Raw genomic sequence first — 17,657 nt, forward strand, 5'->3', positions numbered from 1 at the left:
ACATAACCTAGCAACAACTCTTATATAGCCTTAATTTGAACGAACTTTTAATTCCTCACTTAACACCGATAAATAAACAAATTAATGAAATATGTCAAGTACAGAAATTAATATTTCATTAAATAAATAAAACCACCAAATGAATGCAAAGTCATTTAATAAAAGCGAATATTCCTCGCATGGCACTTATTTAACATGTCTTAATTAATATAAATTGGTAAATATAGAATAATTTCTTAAATCTTACAACTATGTCTTATAAAAGGCATAAAATTTTAATTTTGGCATGTCGCACCGATTTATCAACAATTATATTCATTCACAATTTCAATTCAAAATATTTTGTCTCAATGAATATTTTTATTGTCTTGCATTTTAATTGTACTCGTTCGATTCCCAATAAGAGAATGCAATAAAACTAATGACTGTGTTTTTCGGCACATTTGGCCCATATTTACTCGTATTATCGCATAATTAATTAGTTTTATTATTTATTTATTCGCCAATAACGAATTTTGTACTTATTACTTATTTTGTAAAAGTAAAAACTGTTTATTACTTTGTAAGTAAACATTTTTTTACATCATTACAAATATATTTAAAGTAAATCTGAACCAAATATGTCGACTTGAGGGGCTGCCACTGCATACCGCCGCCCGCCGTATGAGAACATTACATTCAATATCACACCGCGTTCATCACCGCATGTGCTCACTAGTATACAAAACACAACTACACTTCTTAATAGTAATAATACTACTAATAGTCTTATAACTACAAAATGCACTCATCCAGACATCTATGGGGACAAAGCAGCTCAATACAAAAGTAAATATAAAAAAATTATATCAATATTAAAAATGCGTTCTCATTGGTTTTAAAAACTATCAAGATTTTGTTTCTACTATTATCAAAATATCACTTATAGATCTATAAGTGCACAGTCTATATGTAATAATACGTAAACAAATGAATAGTGAATTCTAAAAACAACAAAAAGATCTAAACAACACCCATAATCACAGCTTTGCAAAAATAGAATAATAATGAAACACAAGATGAAGACGGACCAACGAAGACGTTTGCGGACGTCTCCGGCCACTTCACATTAGAGTATTTAAATTTATGAATTAAAGTAAGAATAAATAAATAAAGTGATAACAAAATTATTTTGCTTACGTTTTTAGTAGATCAAGACTAGGCTGATTCCCACTATATAATGGCTTAAGACGGCTCCGCCGTCCCGGCGCACGTAATAAATGCCAAAGCCAAATAAAAAAATATTACAATGGCTGCAAACTGATTGGTATTTGAAAAATAATAAGAGTAACGAATAACTAAACGTCTTACATAGCCAACCAAAAGCAATCACAGCAATAATAAACAAGATTCAAAGATAATACTTTCACCACAGACAATTTAGACCTATGGTTGTATAAATTCACGTGACTCGCTGTCCAGTGTTTCCACTCGCAAGTGTTGCACAGTTCGTGATGATTCCTAGAATCATCACGAACTGTGAGTAACATGAGAAGCTTGATTGGAGTTTTGTTTTGTGCGCACACGTACGCGATGCAAAATAACCTAATATTTGGCAAGATTTTGGCGTTTCAAATTTTGTCACCTGTTAGTTTTCTATGGCCTTTGAAGTGCAGTGCAAGGCATCCTAACAGCATATATAAAAAAGTAGCTAAATGTGTCAAACCACGTAGAAACTTTAAAGAAATTTACGGTTGTTACAGAAGACTAATGGTGACTAGACTATATTAAAAACATACGGGGTGAGCTAAATAAAAGTTTAAAAACACATGTGTGGTAAAAACGTTCGAAAGCAGTCGAGATTTGTCTCGTTCTGGTCTGCCATCAACCGCTGCAACTGTCACTGCAACTTAATAAAACTGAAGGAAATCGTGACTGAAAATGTTATCACTCACTATCGATAGAAACCATCTCGGAAGGAAGACAAATAGGTTAGTATAACAAGGAGTTTATCAAATCAAGGTTGCTAAATGCAGAAATAAAAATACACAAAAATCAATATTCATAGTTATTATGTCGACTGTGTCCTATCGTAGCTCCATAGATGCTCACGCCACTTTCAGTACCAAAATGGCGACATTCAATTGGGATGATTTATTATTATTGACATTAATGTTTTAAAGGCTTTAGGTGAAGCTTAATCAGTAGTTACAGAATAGAATTTACTTCGTTAAAATTTACAGAAAAATTCCAATCATAGGTATATATAAATAAATCAATATGTATGCATAATGACAACAATCAGACATATATGCATATCCCTATACTTAAATATTATAAAACAAGGTCCTCTGCAGCGTCAGTCCGTCTGTTCGCGACAAAGTAAAAAACTACGTTTTTAAGTGTTACGGTTAATATGCGACCTTACATTTTAAATATCAATAGACAATGTAAAAGCATCTAAAATAAGGCAGTTCATACAACCACATAAAGCTTGGCAGTTACACGGTCTTAATAAATATGCAATTGGCAACTTTTTATAAGTAATTCTTGTAATTCATTTTTTTACTTCTCATAAGTATCACTAGCGTTAAAATTTGTCAACCTTCTAAAGTGCGTTAGAGTTTTCAGAAAAACTTTCTGAATCAAGAAAAAATGTATAGGTATAAAAATATATTTAAAAAAATCTTGAAACCATTCGCTTAGTAAATCATTCCGAGTACCAAACTCACATGTATCCTCCGCTGCCGATAAATACGTGTAATAAGTACGTGTTAAATCATCACAACTTATACGCTATGACTAAAAATCACGCCAGGACCGCGACGTAGTCTGGACTCAAAACGCGAGGCGTATTATTTTGCAATAAACGTGTGAAACGTCGTACTTAGATAAGACGAGTTTTCTCGAATTAATTCGAGTGTAAAAGTCGTAGATACCAACACGCTATGCGCATTTTCCTGCAATGAACGCAATGAGTCAGATTTAGAAAACTCATAATATCACGAAATAAACGTACTTACGAAAATTCGTACTTACACGCTAGGCGTATTTTCGCGAAACAAACGTATCAAATATCGACGAATAACGTATCAAATTCGTACTAACATGTCTTCAGTAGTCGCTCTTGCCAGGGCCCTCCATGTCTTCGCAACTCCTCAACTTCAGATAGTAGCTATTCACGCAAAGGATGCAGTATATAACAATGGCTGAAACAACAAAAATACAATAATACGGTTAAAAAAATTAAACATGTTAATATAACTTACGTTTTATTTATAGCATCCTATTATGGTGTCTATTGTCTAACTAATTATATTATTCATTTTGTTACAGTAACCGTTTGTGTGTTTATTTCACCACTGTCCAAATAGAAGTATTATGTTTTTAGATTTGAAAGTTTCGTTCATGGAATAAACAGGACTCAGGATTTATGGAGGATGGTATTTAACGTACAATATAACGACATCAAGTTACCCTTCGTGAAATTCAATGTAATTGTAATAAGGGCGATTTTGCAATGTCACTGGTGTCGACTGTACTTAGTTATAAAAAGGTGAATGATAAAAAGTAAATACTCTTGAAATGATTTTTGTAAAGTACTAAAACTTAAGCAAAATATTGTGACTCACCAAAGAATAAAACTCCTTCAGCAAAGGCGATGAAGATTTCAGATCCACTAGCGCTAAATCCTTTCGCGGCCGCCACAATGATGTAGACCAACGCGGCCACCAACAGTGTGGACATCACCCACACCCAGACTCGTAAAAGAAGGGTACTGCGCTGTAATATTAATATACAGTCAGCAACGGTCAATCGAAAATATATATAATATTATTTATCTGTATATGGTTGTACCTCTCTAAGCAAACTTTGGTTTAAATAAAATAAATCTTTGGTACTATAAATAAAGGGATTGCAATCTCTCTTGTTCTGGGACTTTATGTATGAGTGACCCATTATGTCTCGGTCGCCGCGCCAGGATCAGCAGAGCACAAATAAAAAAAATCTTACGCAGAACTAGATTTCATCCTGCAACGTCTTATCAAATTGGAAAATAGCTTAAAAAGTAATCAAGTTTTCCAATCAATGTTGACCTCGAGACTAGTGGATGAATGAAACTAAATTAATACATAATATTGAGTAAGTATTATTTTCAACAAAATATACCTACATACAGTGTAGTAGAATTTTAAATCAGACCTTACCTTATAGACCCCGATTAGCAGTATACACGCAAGTAGAATGTGCACCACAGATATTATAGTGATCACTAGTGTGATGACATACAGTTTAGAGTAGAGATGGTCGCCCATGTCGTCGACCGTGCCCCTCTTATTGTTCAAGTCCGACGTAAAGATCGAGCACAGGATCGTGAGCCCGATTGATGCTATCTGGAATTTAGTAACGAAGAATATTTTGTTATTTTGTAGTAATTGCCAAAGCATGTATATTTGTAGTGCATCTGTATACGTGTGATATTATTATTATTTTTAATACGTGTGATATTTATTTATATTATTTAATTGTTTGTTGTCAGTAGGTATAGCTATAGTCTGAAGATAATCGACTGTGCATGACGCGGTGACGAACGTTTTCATTTTTTTGATACAGAATAGAATAAATTTTGTATTGGTGTTAAATCTAGTGGGCTCTCAGATGCTATCATTTAAGATGTTATTAACTAAGTTTAATTAAACTCGAGATACTCTGTGGATTTGTTATATAATGTTATCATTTGACATGTTTTTTTCTCTCTCATTCATAGTTACCTAGGTACATTTGATAAATACAATACGACACCACACTCGAATGTGTTGCCAGACATTTCAAAAATACAAATTTAAATACAATCAGACTTTCTATTAAAAGCAGCATACGTAACAGCATTTAAAATACTGTAATATTGTACTTATAATTCTGAATAAACAATAGACAGATCATGGCCATGGAACATAGAATATTTTATTTCAAACGCATATTTACATGAAATGAGTCTATTTTGGGTGGACTAAATTGAAACGACAGAGAACGACGTACGTAACAAGACAAACTATTACATATGTTTTCTGACGTCATGTCTTTTCGCAAACATTCGCAAATGCCCCTGTTTTTTCATTGCGCTTTGACATAATTTATAGAACTGCATATAGCAAATGCGCCGAGCGTGTCAATTTCGTTTAGCTGACACGCTAGGCATATTTATTTATATAATATACGTCTGAACGTTAATTTTATAGTACGATAGGCGGTTCACAAATATTCCCTATTTTTATGCTTACAATTTTATGTAACTCGTTACGCAAAATTAAATTAGGATAAAAAAATTATGCGAAATAAAAGGGATCCCGTGCACCCGGTCATAAACTATTTCACCAAGAAATTAATTGCAACATAAAGGAAGATGAATGTATCCAGTCCACTCACCAGATGAAGATAGCCGACGCTCCGGGCGCCGACATCCAGTCCCATGCAGCAGCAAAACGACGTGATGTACGGCACTCCCATCTTGATCTCTTGCTGCTGAGAATCTCTGCAATTAGATACATTTTATACCTAATGATTACTATTTTTTGTGATATTCTAAAGGTACAGAATCTAGTTGACGAGACCGGTTTAATATTGTGCTGTTTCTTTAGTCCTGGCAATTAATTAAAAAAGTAGAATCTTTGATTTACGTATCGAAATCTTTTAAAGGCAATCTTTTTATTGTCGCTGTGACATATTATCGATTTATGATACGGCGGCTGAAGGGAAACAGCAAAGCCATTATTAGAATATTGAGTATATTGAGAATGCTTTTTCATCTCAGCTTTTTTTTCAGCTCATTTTTGTTTTTTTTTTTTGTGCATGTGGCACAATGTTAAGAAAAAAATATATATTATTATTCTTTCAAAGTACGCCTGTCCTATTTTTAATGTATTAACGTATGTTTTTTTGGTATTATTTTTGAAAGTTTATATTATTATTAATATAAAACTCACGCGTGTCCGTCCATGTCTGCACTCAGCACCGTTACTGAGCCCTGTCATCGCCGCCCTAACATGGAAATGCGAACAAAACGACAACAAAATAACTAAACGGTCGTGTTTCTCGCATAATTGTTGCGAGCTAGCACAGCACGCAAAGCATAAGAGAATTACGAATACGGCTTCAAGGACACAATGTTTCCGTACATTAAAAGATACTAAAATGTTCTGTGATGCGAAGTAAAACTACGATGTTCGAATTGCAATCAAAGTAGAACTGAGCCATTGTGAAGTTCTTAAACGTAGGAAGCATGGATGTAATGTATTCTTTATTATCTGTGCAAGGTAAAATTAAATAATCATCTGTGAATAATTGTCTGTGAAAATATTATCCAGGTGTAGTGAGGCGTTACCTTACGTTTTGCCTTTGACTCGATATACGTTTCGACTTTGCCTGAACACAAGCTGTTTTCCGCGTTTCAAAAACTAATACATAACAGATGACACAGAGATGAGTGATCCATAAAGGTATTGAAAAAATAAAAAGATAAAGGATGAAATTCAGTGACAAACCCGCTTCCGCTTATGATGTACACCAAACTTCATCCAGCAATACCGCTACATGACAACCGATGGTCTTGGGCTGTTCTCTGTCAAGGTCGCGTCTGGCGCCGCCACTATTATTTACTGAGCACATCTTGGCAGAAAAGTGAATTTAACGCAGAACATTATTTTCCCATTCTTTATCAAGAAAACAATTGAAAAATAAATTTGGATTATGACTGTTTTGAACGTAATTTACTTTTTTCATTTTCATAAAGCTTCCTGCGCCAAAATAGCTCCATTTTATCATTACTTCAGTAAGAAAAAGTAAATTTAGTGAAATCTACATAAAATCCAAACAATAATTATCAAAAAATAACGACAAGTGGTTGATCAAACTATAACCAATAGGCACTTTTCAACGAGAGTGTACTACACAGGGCGGGTCTCTGTGGTTTTATTTCAGTAGCATTGCGTACAACTAGTTCATCAACTGCGAATGCTGCGGATATTGGCGTTTGATTGGTCGGCGGCTGTGGTGAATTAAGTCTACTCCAGGGTGTCAACAATGCACAAAACTGCCAACACGAACTTTAAGCGTCTTAGCAATTTTTGCTTTTTTACTGTTTTTACTGACTAGGTTTATTAAGTTCAACAAAGGAAGTTCTTAATTCTGTCCTTATTCATTGTCAAAGTATGTACCATTTTGATCTAGACCATTAGGTGCTGTGTCCCCAGCACGCAACATTGCAACGTAAAGTGGAACCGAACTAAATGATGATTATACAAAAAATCAAAATGAAGAAATGACATAATTAATTTGTTACGTGCGAATACATTAATTTCAATATAGATATTGCGTACCTACCAATTTTTAATTAGGTATCTAAACAAACGCATTGTAAGTAGGTATTATAGATTTTTGTTGATTCGCTGTACCTATTTTGACATTTCTAGGAACCATTTATTTCAATACTAGCTACGCACAAGGCCTCAATCCCGAGGGAAAAAAGGTATGCATCTATTTTCTGATTTTACCATGATACAGGTAGGTATGGCACTCAGCACTTAATAGCCATAATATGGTCACCTCCCTTCAAAACCCGTGAGTGATCCAGAGCGTGTCCTTGCCAGCGGCACGCGCGACCGCACAGCAACAATAAGACAATATTAATGCTAGATAATAATATTCACTTCACTGCCAGACACACACAGAGTAAAATAGGATTTACACATATCATACATACATTTTACTGACACGGTACAACAGAAGAAAAAACTACTGAAATATGCATGCATCACATTCGGTGATGGCGCGATTTGCCGGGATGTGTATACAAAAGTGGAAAGCCCACACCCACAGTGAAAACGCGCGCAGATTTCATTTTCACGGCCGTAAGCCCAGGACAACGTCTTCCCATTTGGAATATACATGGTGACTAGGTATTGAATAGATAAAACAAATTACCTACTTGACTTAAATACAGATAAGGTAGGTAATAAAGATAAGCAAAAGTAAGTAAAAAAATAAATTGGCTTAGATGCTGAAAAGACTGTAAAAGTAACAGAAAACTTATGGAAAAAAAAATTGAATAAATTAGTAATTTGAATGGTATTATTACAACAAGAAAATTAATACATAAGTTATCACATCTTCATCCTTTACAAAGTAAACTTCAAAGACCAGGTTTAGCTAGATAGAGATCTATGGATGGAGCTAAGATTTTGAAACAATGACATTGACGGTTGCTAACATAACTAAAGACAGAAGAAAGAAGGGACATCCCTTGTCTGATTGTTACAATTTCAGAGATGAAAAATGGGTTTGATGGTCTGTGTAACAAACACACCAACAATACATTAAACTGCGGGTGAAGCTGCTGGATCTAGTTGTAGAATAACTATGACTTCAGTATAATAAAGAGTACTAGCATGAAACAAGCTACTAGCAAAGGAAACTGTGAGAAAATGTACATAGGTACCTATACCTTAAAAGAAGTAAAAAATGATAAGTGTTACATTAGCAACAGAGATAAGAAACATTACCTACATGCAATCAGGTGACAGCTGTGGTGTAAGCAAATACTTGCCGACATATATTGAAATTTGTAACATGTATAGATCAACACTTAGGTCACAGTAGGTACAGTGATCTTCCTTTTGAAAAAAATTGAGTATTAATCCGTAGTTTCTTCCTTTTCATCTTATCAATGTCTCACATGTGGGCTTCCTGTTCCTTTTTCCACAAATCTCTGTCGAAGGCAGCATTTGCCACACCCACGAAATGTCTAATCGAATTAACATCGACCCTTTGAAACGGTGGAAATGCACTGGTCAAACAATTGTTTCCCTATTGTCTCAATTCTGTGTGATCAACAGGTTAATTCGAAATAAACAATAAAATCTTATGACCTGAGATTGTATTTTTACATCAAAAGGAGAGATCACACAAGGAGATTTTATACATATAACTACCTGTAGGTACCTACACTGTAAACTTTTGTTCTTGTCTTGTATTTCTCCAAAAGGTTGCCTAAGAAGTTGCTCACAAAGGATAAAGCCACCTTTTGTGAATATAATTAATTTATGATTGTAACTGTACCTACCTATATTTTATTAAGTGCAACAAAGGATTATTGTATTGTATCGTTAGACAAAAATCCCCACACCATGAGGAAATATAGCTAAAACAATCTGCAAAGTCACACAGCTAACTTCCTACCTATTTAAAAAAATCACACTCAGATCGGTTTATTGTTTCGGCGCCAAGCTAGGGTATCTACCACAAAATCATTGTCGTCGGTGTTTATATAAAAGTTATCAATATAAATTTAATATTTGTTATAATAACTTACCTAATAATTACAGTTTTTGACTTTTGGTACTTCTTACTGGTAGCTCTGCACTTACAGGACTTCAGAGATTAGATAAATAAAAACATCGCCAAAATATCATGTGCACTCAAGTAAACTTTTTGTATTTGATAGTGGCCTTGAAATAATTTTCACTGAATATTTTTTGGATAATTAATAAATGGAAAAGTATTCATAAAACTATGAATATAGGAAAGTCCGCCTAATCCGCCTCTATAAAAAAGCTTACTTATATAAATAAGCAGACAGGCGACCGACAGCTGAGGCACCGAGCGGGCGACGTGCGGAGGCGGCCGGTAACTTTGTTGCCACTTTACCCTCAAATAATTTGCGAAACCCTCAAAGATTTGTTGTCAGTATACATACAGTGTCTTATATAAATATTATAAACAAATAAACGAAGTAACTTACGTTATTATATATTTTTTTAAATTATTGAGTCTGTATTGAAATTTAAAATCTTCATTGGTCACTGAAGTGGCAACACTTCAATGGATTCTAAAATCCTGACATTGACATTGACAGTGCGTATATGTCTTGTTGCGTTTCATTTCTGCAAAAATTTGTAGCTACTGGAACTTGACATCATTACCATTACCTATATAGATAAAATATTTTGTTCTTCTGTCTGTGGATAAAACAAAGTCGCTTCCCACTGTCTGTTCGTCCCTATGTATGCTTTAAATGTTTAAAACAACGGAACCGGTTTTTTTAATAAACAAGAGAAGCAATAAACAAGAGAAGAAGGTTTATGTGTATATATGTATGACATGCATAACATTGCACCTGTGCGAAGATGGGGCCGGGCCACTAGTAATAAGTTTTTTTTGTGCACATAGACTTTTTATAGTATTTTTTTATTATTTTTCGGAACCCTAAAAACAAAGTAGAAGTTGGCGCGTTGTAGAAATTTAACTCACAATAGACCTAAAAGCAGATAGTATTTTTTTAGCTAGGTATCTATATAATTTATACTACTTAATTAGTTGTGTACATAAAAAATAAACCTACTTAAGTATATACTTCAATACATAAATAATAAAAAAATCACAGAATTTTATTTCTATTATAACAGTAGAATTCTGGGACATTTTCAATTTTTACAATAATAAATAAATTGTCGCGTCATCAAAACGATCCATACTTATTTCGCGATTTCCGTATAGATACCGCACCTCCACCCTCCACAATCTCTTGTATCTATTATGTCTTACGAGCTTATTCCCTGCATATTACTTTAGAGGCATAAATAAAGTAATTTTCGCTCTGTAGCATTTCAATGAAGGCTTCGCCAAAATCAGCAGGGCAGCACGCCTAATGACAGCGTCATTGTATTCAAAACATTTTACTCTTCACACAGCTCTATAGCGGACGCCCTTCAATGGACTCTTCTCGTTCATTATCTCCTTGTGTCGGCTGTGGACCACGACGATGCAGTACGAAGACACAACTGGAGATGAGACATTAATTTAATAAAGTCTAAATACCTAAGTCTTTCAATGTGTCAACTTTGAGTTGAGGAAACAATTAATAATATGAATGTCACACCACCTGTCTGGCTGAAAAGGGCTGGAGAAAAAAAGAGCGTAATATCTTTAGGAATGTTGATTATCAGTAGTGAGTGTCACACTTTCTGAAGGAACTGAGCTGGTGAGACAGAACCATCATGCAATTTAAGAGCTGAGATGGAAATGTATACCGAGCTTCTACATTCTATGAGGCAGGAATTCGAAAGGGAAATAGGAAATTACAATATGTAGGTAGTACGTACAGGCTCTCACAATAAGAACAGCTACAAATACAGCATCTTCGATCATGATCTCAGACCAGTCCTGTAGCACGAGGCTGATGCCGGTGAGACCCATTATGAAGACCACAGCGGTGATGATGCCCGTGATGATAGTCCAGGGTAGGGTCATGTATGCCAGTTTCTGAAAATTTGAAATTATTTTAATTCTGTCTACCGTGGCAAGCAGAAGCCTCCATCATAAATCTCTGTAATTTAATTGTAAATGTTTTCTTTTATGGATTAGGATCTGCAGGAAATTTTCATATTTGGCACTTTAGAGGCATTGGCAAGTAACCATGTAGTTAGTCCATTAACTCGTGAATGTTCTTACATAGCACCTATGGTTAATAAGAAGGCTGGAAGGCTACTATTTTATGCTACCTCTATGTGAGGTTCAATAAATATATTTATGAAGCGCCGGTAAATGGAACAATAGGTTAGTGTCGACCTCGTCTAAACCATCGCGACTGTAGATCTCCTTAAGTGACATAATTATAAGGAGCACCCATAACCAGCGAACATGTACAAAATCAAGCTTATAAACATTATGAAAGAATGGACAATAAAGGAAGCAAGTAATTGATATTGTCAGTATCATGGTAAGTGAAAATCTGTAGTATCTGCTAAAACCCGTACATGTGTATGTTTTTGTCTATAGATACACTTACCCTCAAATCAGCAATGACCAATAGTATGGACACAGCTAGATGCACCGCGCTGACGGTCGCAGCAGCCATGTACAACACCTGCTTGTGTGTGGAGACGCCTTCTCTGTCTAACGGCCGAAGAGTCACGAGGAGTATGTAGCCCACCAGCTCCGCGAGCGCCCATATCTGCAACCGTAATATAATTTTACTAGCGTCCCGGTCCGGTTTCGCACGAGGCCTGTAAACGTTCGGGAATAAATAGTCTAAATATCAGTCTACGTCAAAATCCGTTGCGTGGTTTAAAATAATTTGCTTTTTCTTTTTTTATTTCTAAGCTAAAGGCTAGAGACACACGCGGAGGGCGACTTCTTTATATACTACTAGCTGCACCCCGGGGCTTCGCTCCCTTGCTGTTCCAGGTTATATTCTATGCGTGTACCATATTTTATAACAATCCGTCCAGTAGATTTTGTGTGAAAGAGTAACAAACATACATGTTTGCACACACATGCATCTTCACAAACTTTTTATAATATTAGTAGGATGTAGTGGTAGTGCCTAAGTCTTGCTCGCGACTTGGTTCGCATAAAAATACCATTTAAAAATTTAAATTTAATAAAATTAATGGCATATTTAATTATTTTTATTGTAATTAGTTGAGTGGATTTTAGTTCCGAAGATAATACAAATTTATACGGAATACTTTCAAACAATTCCTATTATTAGTGTAGATATGTGTAGCTTTGCGAGTCAAACAAGTAGACTCATACAGAAGCGTGATAACTGTGCTCGGAGCAAAGGTGCAACCAGACCAGCCGGCCCAAGGCCACTAGAATCCTGATACAGTATCTTATCTTCACTAGTAGTATACTACCGATTTCCGCACCTTAAGGAGTCTTTCTATCGGAAATAAATTATACACACACCCCTGGAAAAATAATTTTAGCAGGATGTATTATAGATTTTCTATAACACAATGTGGTCACTGTTGACTTTACGGATTTTGGTGGTCACTATCGATTTAATCAAGTTTGAAATGAAATTCTTGTTTCTAGTGAGGCATACCTAATCTGTTAATTTTTTTTTTTATTTTCACAAAAAAAAAAAACAAACTAATAGACAAAAAGCGTCCGTTTTTCCGTCAACGGAAATCTCTCAAGCGTCATGGGCACATTTGCATCAAGTAGGTACTACGATTCGAGGCGGTCTGTTTCTATTTGACTGCTGTATTTACAACGTCAATTTTTTTTAAATTGACATTTTATGTAAATGCATTTTATGTAAGAAGTTTGTAAATAAATTATTTAATCTTCATTAAATAATTTATTTTATATTTCATTTAATAATATTAAATATTTTATCTTCATAAAAAAAGATAAGGAAATATTCTTTGTTATTCACAATAGCAGACAGAGATGTGACGTGTTATTCCGCCCTATAATTAGACCACTCCATTAACAAGTGAGGATGACGAACGACGGGACTATTGATGTCCTTGACAGCTGACAGGCAACAACACAATTCCCAAAAAGAGTTGACATTAGGCAGGCGACCGGTCCTAATATCACAGCCGGGACTTTAAAACGTAAAAGTTATTATTAGGTACGCAAATCCCGGGCATTCGGGGCGACATTATTATTACGATGGGGAAACAAGTCCGGAAGTAATGCAAAAGGAAAAAACAGGAGGAAGGGATTAGAATAAGGTAGCAAGAAGTGAAGCAAAAGCATGACAAGAAATACGTTTTTATTTATTTATTAAAAATAAACATTAAGCACGTAAGGGTTGTGGTCTAATGTTTTTTGGGATTAACAGATAAAACATGCCCAAAGTATTCTTTGTTAGTCACTCGTCCTCGTCGTCGAACATCAATATAAAACAAAACTTACGGAATAAAGACACCCGATCACAAGAGTCCCCGTGTGCAAGCTGACACAGCAACAACATTTCTTCACGATCGGCACTCCCATGGCTACAAACTACCTGACTACAATCACTACAGGACTACAACAAAAACTACTAGTCTACAATGAAACTGTGTCATGGCGCGTGCGCTTTTCCCTGAAGCCGCGTTATCACTGTGATACGACGATGCGATGATAAGTTGTGACGTAGTTTCCTACGAGTCGAATATAATAAATACATAAAACATGCCAGCTGCTGGTCCTCTCGCAAAGGTTGTAAAAGTTAATCAAGGGAAATGCTATAAATTGGAGATTCTTCTCATAGGCGATGGGCTAGCAACCTGTCAATAATGAATCTCAATTTCACCGCCCAGCATACAGCGAATTAGATCATTTACTCGTATACCGACCACTTTCGGCACAATATGAAATGGCGCGAAAAGCCTGTCGCTAGTCAAAGTGTAGTCAAGTTGAACGCAACTTGAAAGTGGAAACTTCAAATATTCTTTAATATATAATGAAGAAAGATAATAGAAATAATTTTAACACACCTACTTGTGTATATAAAAGCACGTTGACATACTTTCACGGTTTACGTTTGTGTAATGTCGCCTGACGTATAAATACCGAAATACATAAGCCTCGCCTACTTCGACATCGCAGATTGTTTCACGTTCCCTGTCACACAACTAAATATGCAAAAAAATCTGTATTATCAAGAATTGTAGACACCTATAATACTTAAGACTTTTTCAAATTTGGACATATTTTTATTAACAAAATCCAAGTTCAAATACGAAATTTTAAGAAAACTAAACAACGGACAACGAGCTAATGCAATAGAATTGAGTAATACAGAATACAGTGCGCGTGCGCGGCTTGCGTGTCCGTTATAGTTCTTGTTAGCATTCACTATGCTTGGATAACATGCTACATGAATATTATTGTCTTCTTCGTTTACTTTGTCTCGATAAGCCTTGAAGCTTACTTGAAGAAAATTGGACATTTTGACTTTGATACGGAAAACATGTAATGTTGAAATATTTAAGTACATAACTTGTTTCGTTTGCTTTGCTTTGTATAATTTTTGTATATATATACATTTTTCTTTCTTTCACTTCACTTTAATACTGTAATTATAATAATAGTACATATACCAAGCATTATACTATTTTACTATTGGCTTTATTTCTAACGAATTATGTAATTGACCTTTCATTCTTGTAAGTTCTTAATAAGTTTCTTATTATAATTACCCATTGTAAAACAATCTGTTGTCTAAGGGATTAACTGAAATCTAACTAATTATAAATTATTATTTATAACTTATAACCTGCGGCGGTGAACCCCGGTGATCCGATGTTTGTATCTTGAAAGGAAATTAAGATTTTCCTTTTTATGAAGCCGCACACTAGCGCCGCCATTACATTTTATCAATTTATTTTCTTTATTAGCAAAAAATAAGAAAAGTATCTTGGCAAATTAATTATTTCACACTAGATAAAGGATAGGAAGTAACATAGGTGGTTGGAAAACTATGGTACTTACATACAAATAAGTATAATTTCCATTACATTGTGTAATTCAAATTACAGAATAGTACAAATTTTGTATATTGTGGCAACAGTGTCTCTTGAGATGGACGACCAGCAGCCGGAGGTCCTGGTTGTCCACAGCGAGATGATGTACATTGGATTTTTTGTTTTAAATTCTTCATGGAATATACTTAGTTACTGATATGACGAAAATATAGTTTTGGAAATTTTTGTGTCTGTATGAACGCGCATCACTCGAAACGTACTGGAACGATTTGCTTGAAATTTGGTATGTACGTACCTTATATACCGGGCTAACATCTTAGATACATTTCATCCCGGTAAATGATCAGGTTCCCGTAGGATACTTAAAAAACTAAATTAAAATTGAAGAAGGCCAAATTTGTACATTATTTGGCCTGGATTAGAATATAGGCTACTTTGTATCCCGATACTCTATCCGGAAAGGGGAGGGGTGGAAGTTTGTATGAAACTTCAAAAATAACAAATTTTTGAAGTGAGACACGTACAAGTTTAGGTTATGTGATATGTGAAGTTTCAAAAATTTTTTTGTAAAAAAATAAAATACAGTTTACTTTACTCTCACCATAGAACTTTCACCATTGAATATAGAAGCTGAACTCACATTTCTCTCAATTTAAATCTGATACAAGATGGCGCCACAAGGATATAAAAAAAAACAATGACGATTCGAGTGTCCGCCGAGAAATTATATCAAACTCGAAATACGTACGCACATAGGTCCTTTTGGATTTTCGATTCGAATAAAACAATACATTTATCTTTTGCCTTAAAGGTATCAAAACTATGCCTTCCCGAAAACGATCTAATCTTTCTTCCGTTTCTCCGCACGCTTGAGAAGGTTGACAGAAAGTCGACCGGATCGTGATGAGCGTCTAGCTTCACAGCGTTCAACATCCAAATGACGTTTTTTGAACCCAACTAAATTTCAGAAGGAGCATTCATCCTACACGAGCGTTCACCTTTAAAATTCATAGCCAATTTATCATCTAAACAGTTAACAGCAACAGCAACAAATTTCTGCAAATATACTTTGTAGACGATTCCCGTGGCGATTTGCGAAAAACCTGTATTCTCTTTTAGGTGGCGCTAAATGCGCTGAGTTCATTTCAAATTAATAAAATTTAAATTTGGTAGGAAGGTAGATTATGGATAGGAGACGTCCGCTGAGAGAGGAATTTTGGAAATTCTTTCCCCGAGGGCGTGAAATAAGGGTTGCAAGATTGTATAAAACTTCGTCAATTTAAAAGTATGCACCATGAAATTTTAGATTTATATTTCCAAGCTATCCAAATCCATTGCCGTGGGATTTTGCGATAAAAGACTGCCAATAAATGTTTTGAATTATAATAATACTTTAAACAGTCAGTAGATGGCGCAGAGTGAATATTAAAACGCGAAATGTAGGTTTTTTACAGTTCCCGTGATATATATTAACTCCGAACCCGACACAAAACCGTGAAAGTACGTTTGTTTGTTTGTTTGGTTGTTTGTACCTCTTCACACTTTGTCTTGAAATATAGCATATCATGAGTCAGTCGCATGAGTAAGAAGCTGCAATATAGCATTGCTTTATTTATCTGGATACAGAACAGATCACTTCTAGCTTCCAGCCCAATAATTCACACTAATTTTCCATTGACAAACACAGAAGGTTGCAGAAGTACATCTGAAACAGTTATGCTTTTCCTATGGCCTGTAGTATGTTTGCGTGTGCCCAGTGCTCAGAACTTGTTTGTTTAATTTTCAATTAGGAGAATATACAACAAAGTCCTAAAATAAATTTCAGATTTGTTCAATCCTATTCCAGTTTTTCGATCTCAACTAATATCCTAATCCTATCCTAACTAATATTATAAATACGAAAGTATGTTTGTTACCTCTTCACGCTCTAACTCAACTAATCTTCTTGTAATGTTGCATATATATAGTTTGAAATATGGAGGACATAGGGTGCCTTTCAACACGAAAATTAAATGTTACCGTGGGAAATTTACGCGGGCGAAGCTGCGGGTAAAAGCTAGTAAAATATTATTTGTTCCCAATGTAGGCTCGTACCCACGCAATTAATAAAGAGCTACTCTTAGTGGTAGCGAGTACCTACTTTTTTCACAATTGCCGCCGGATATTTTTCTTATCACTTTAGTGATGTTAAACAACTAAGTCAAATCTATTGATTGGTTACTGTTATCGATTTGATGTTGCCCAGATTAATGTGAATGTAAGTGAATTTAAGTAGCGTTTTCCTTCAAAATCTGCTGCAAACAAATTCAAATTGACGTTTTGAACATTTTGAAATAGGTAAGTATACGATACAATGCTTCATCATTAGTTTTTTATATCCGATGGTAAATGGTTACCACAGCCTATCAACGA

The 17,657-nt window shown here is 34.9% G+C and overlaps 2 protein-coding genes across 3 annotated transcripts; both read right to left on the minus strand.

Annotated features, from left to right (window-relative positions):
* Window positions 1–140: 140 nt before the first annotated feature.
* On the minus strand, window positions 141–9,975 carry LOC128674001 (uncharacterized protein). Of its 2 annotated transcripts, none has more exons than XM_053752212.2 (5): window positions 9,347–9,975; window positions 5,407–5,512; window positions 4,188–4,373; window positions 3,612–3,762; window positions 141–3,188 (listed from the first exon to the last, which is right to left on the minus strand). In XM_053752212.2, exons 2-5 carry the CDS (start codon window positions 5,485–5,487, stop codon window positions 3,094–3,096), a joined length of 513 nt encoding a protein of 170 aa, XP_053608187.1. In that variant the 5' UTR covers window positions 5,488–5,512; window positions 9,347–9,975; the 3' UTR covers window positions 141–3,093. The 2 variants fall into 2 exon arrangements, with proteins under 2 accessions (XP_053608187.1, XP_053608185.1); XM_053752210.2 differs by lacking the exon at window positions 9,347–9,975 and adding an exon at window positions 5,964–8,974.
* A 425-nt stretch (window positions 9,976–10,400) lies between these two features.
* On the minus strand, window positions 10,401–13,886 carry LOC128674003 (uncharacterized). The gene is made up of 4 exons (XM_053752214.2): window positions 13,690–13,886; window positions 11,822–11,986; window positions 11,136–11,295; window positions 10,401–10,814 (listed from the first exon to the last, which is right to left on the minus strand). The coding sequence occupies exons 1-4, from the start codon at window positions 13,768–13,770 to the stop codon at window positions 10,717–10,719; spliced, it is 504 nt and encodes a 167-aa protein (XP_053608189.1). The 5' UTR covers window positions 13,771–13,886; the 3' UTR covers window positions 10,401–10,716.
* Window positions 13,887–17,657: the final 3,771 nt, after the last annotated feature.

Source organism: Plodia interpunctella, chromosome 12 (genome assembly GCF_027563975.2).
Source record: "Plodia interpunctella isolate USDA-ARS_2022_Savannah chromosome 12, ilPloInte3.2, whole genome shotgun sequence".
NCBI classification, from domain to species: domain Eukaryota; kingdom Metazoa; phylum Arthropoda; class Insecta; order Lepidoptera; family Pyralidae; genus Plodia; species Plodia interpunctella.

What these genes read in the sequence shown, in the direction of transcription:
- LOC128674001 (XM_053752210.2), bottom strand. An exon ending in TGCTAATCGGGGTCTATAAG is followed by an intron (nt 3,763 to 4,187) that starts GTAAGGTCTGAT and finishes TTAATATTACAG; the next exon opens with CGCAGTACCCTTCTTTTACG. An exon ending in TGAAGGAGTTTTATTCTTTG is followed by an intron (nt 3,189 to 3,611) that starts GTGAGTCACAAT and finishes TTGTTGTTTCAG; the next exon opens with CCATTGTTATATACTGCATC.
- LOC128674003 (XM_053752214.2), bottom strand. Translation starts at nt 13,770, where the DNA reads ATGGGAGTGCCGATCGTGAAGAAATGTTGTTGCTGTGTCAGCTTGCAC. An exon ending in TGGTCATTGCTGATTTGAGG is followed by an intron (nt 11,296 to 11,821) that starts GTAAGTGTATCT and finishes TCAAATTTTCAG; the next exon opens with AAACTGGCATACATGACCCT. An exon ending in TGTTCTTATTGTGAGAGCCT is followed by an intron (nt 10,815 to 11,135) that starts GTACGTACTACC and finishes TCTCATCTCCAG; the next exon opens with TTGTGTCTTCGTACTGCATC.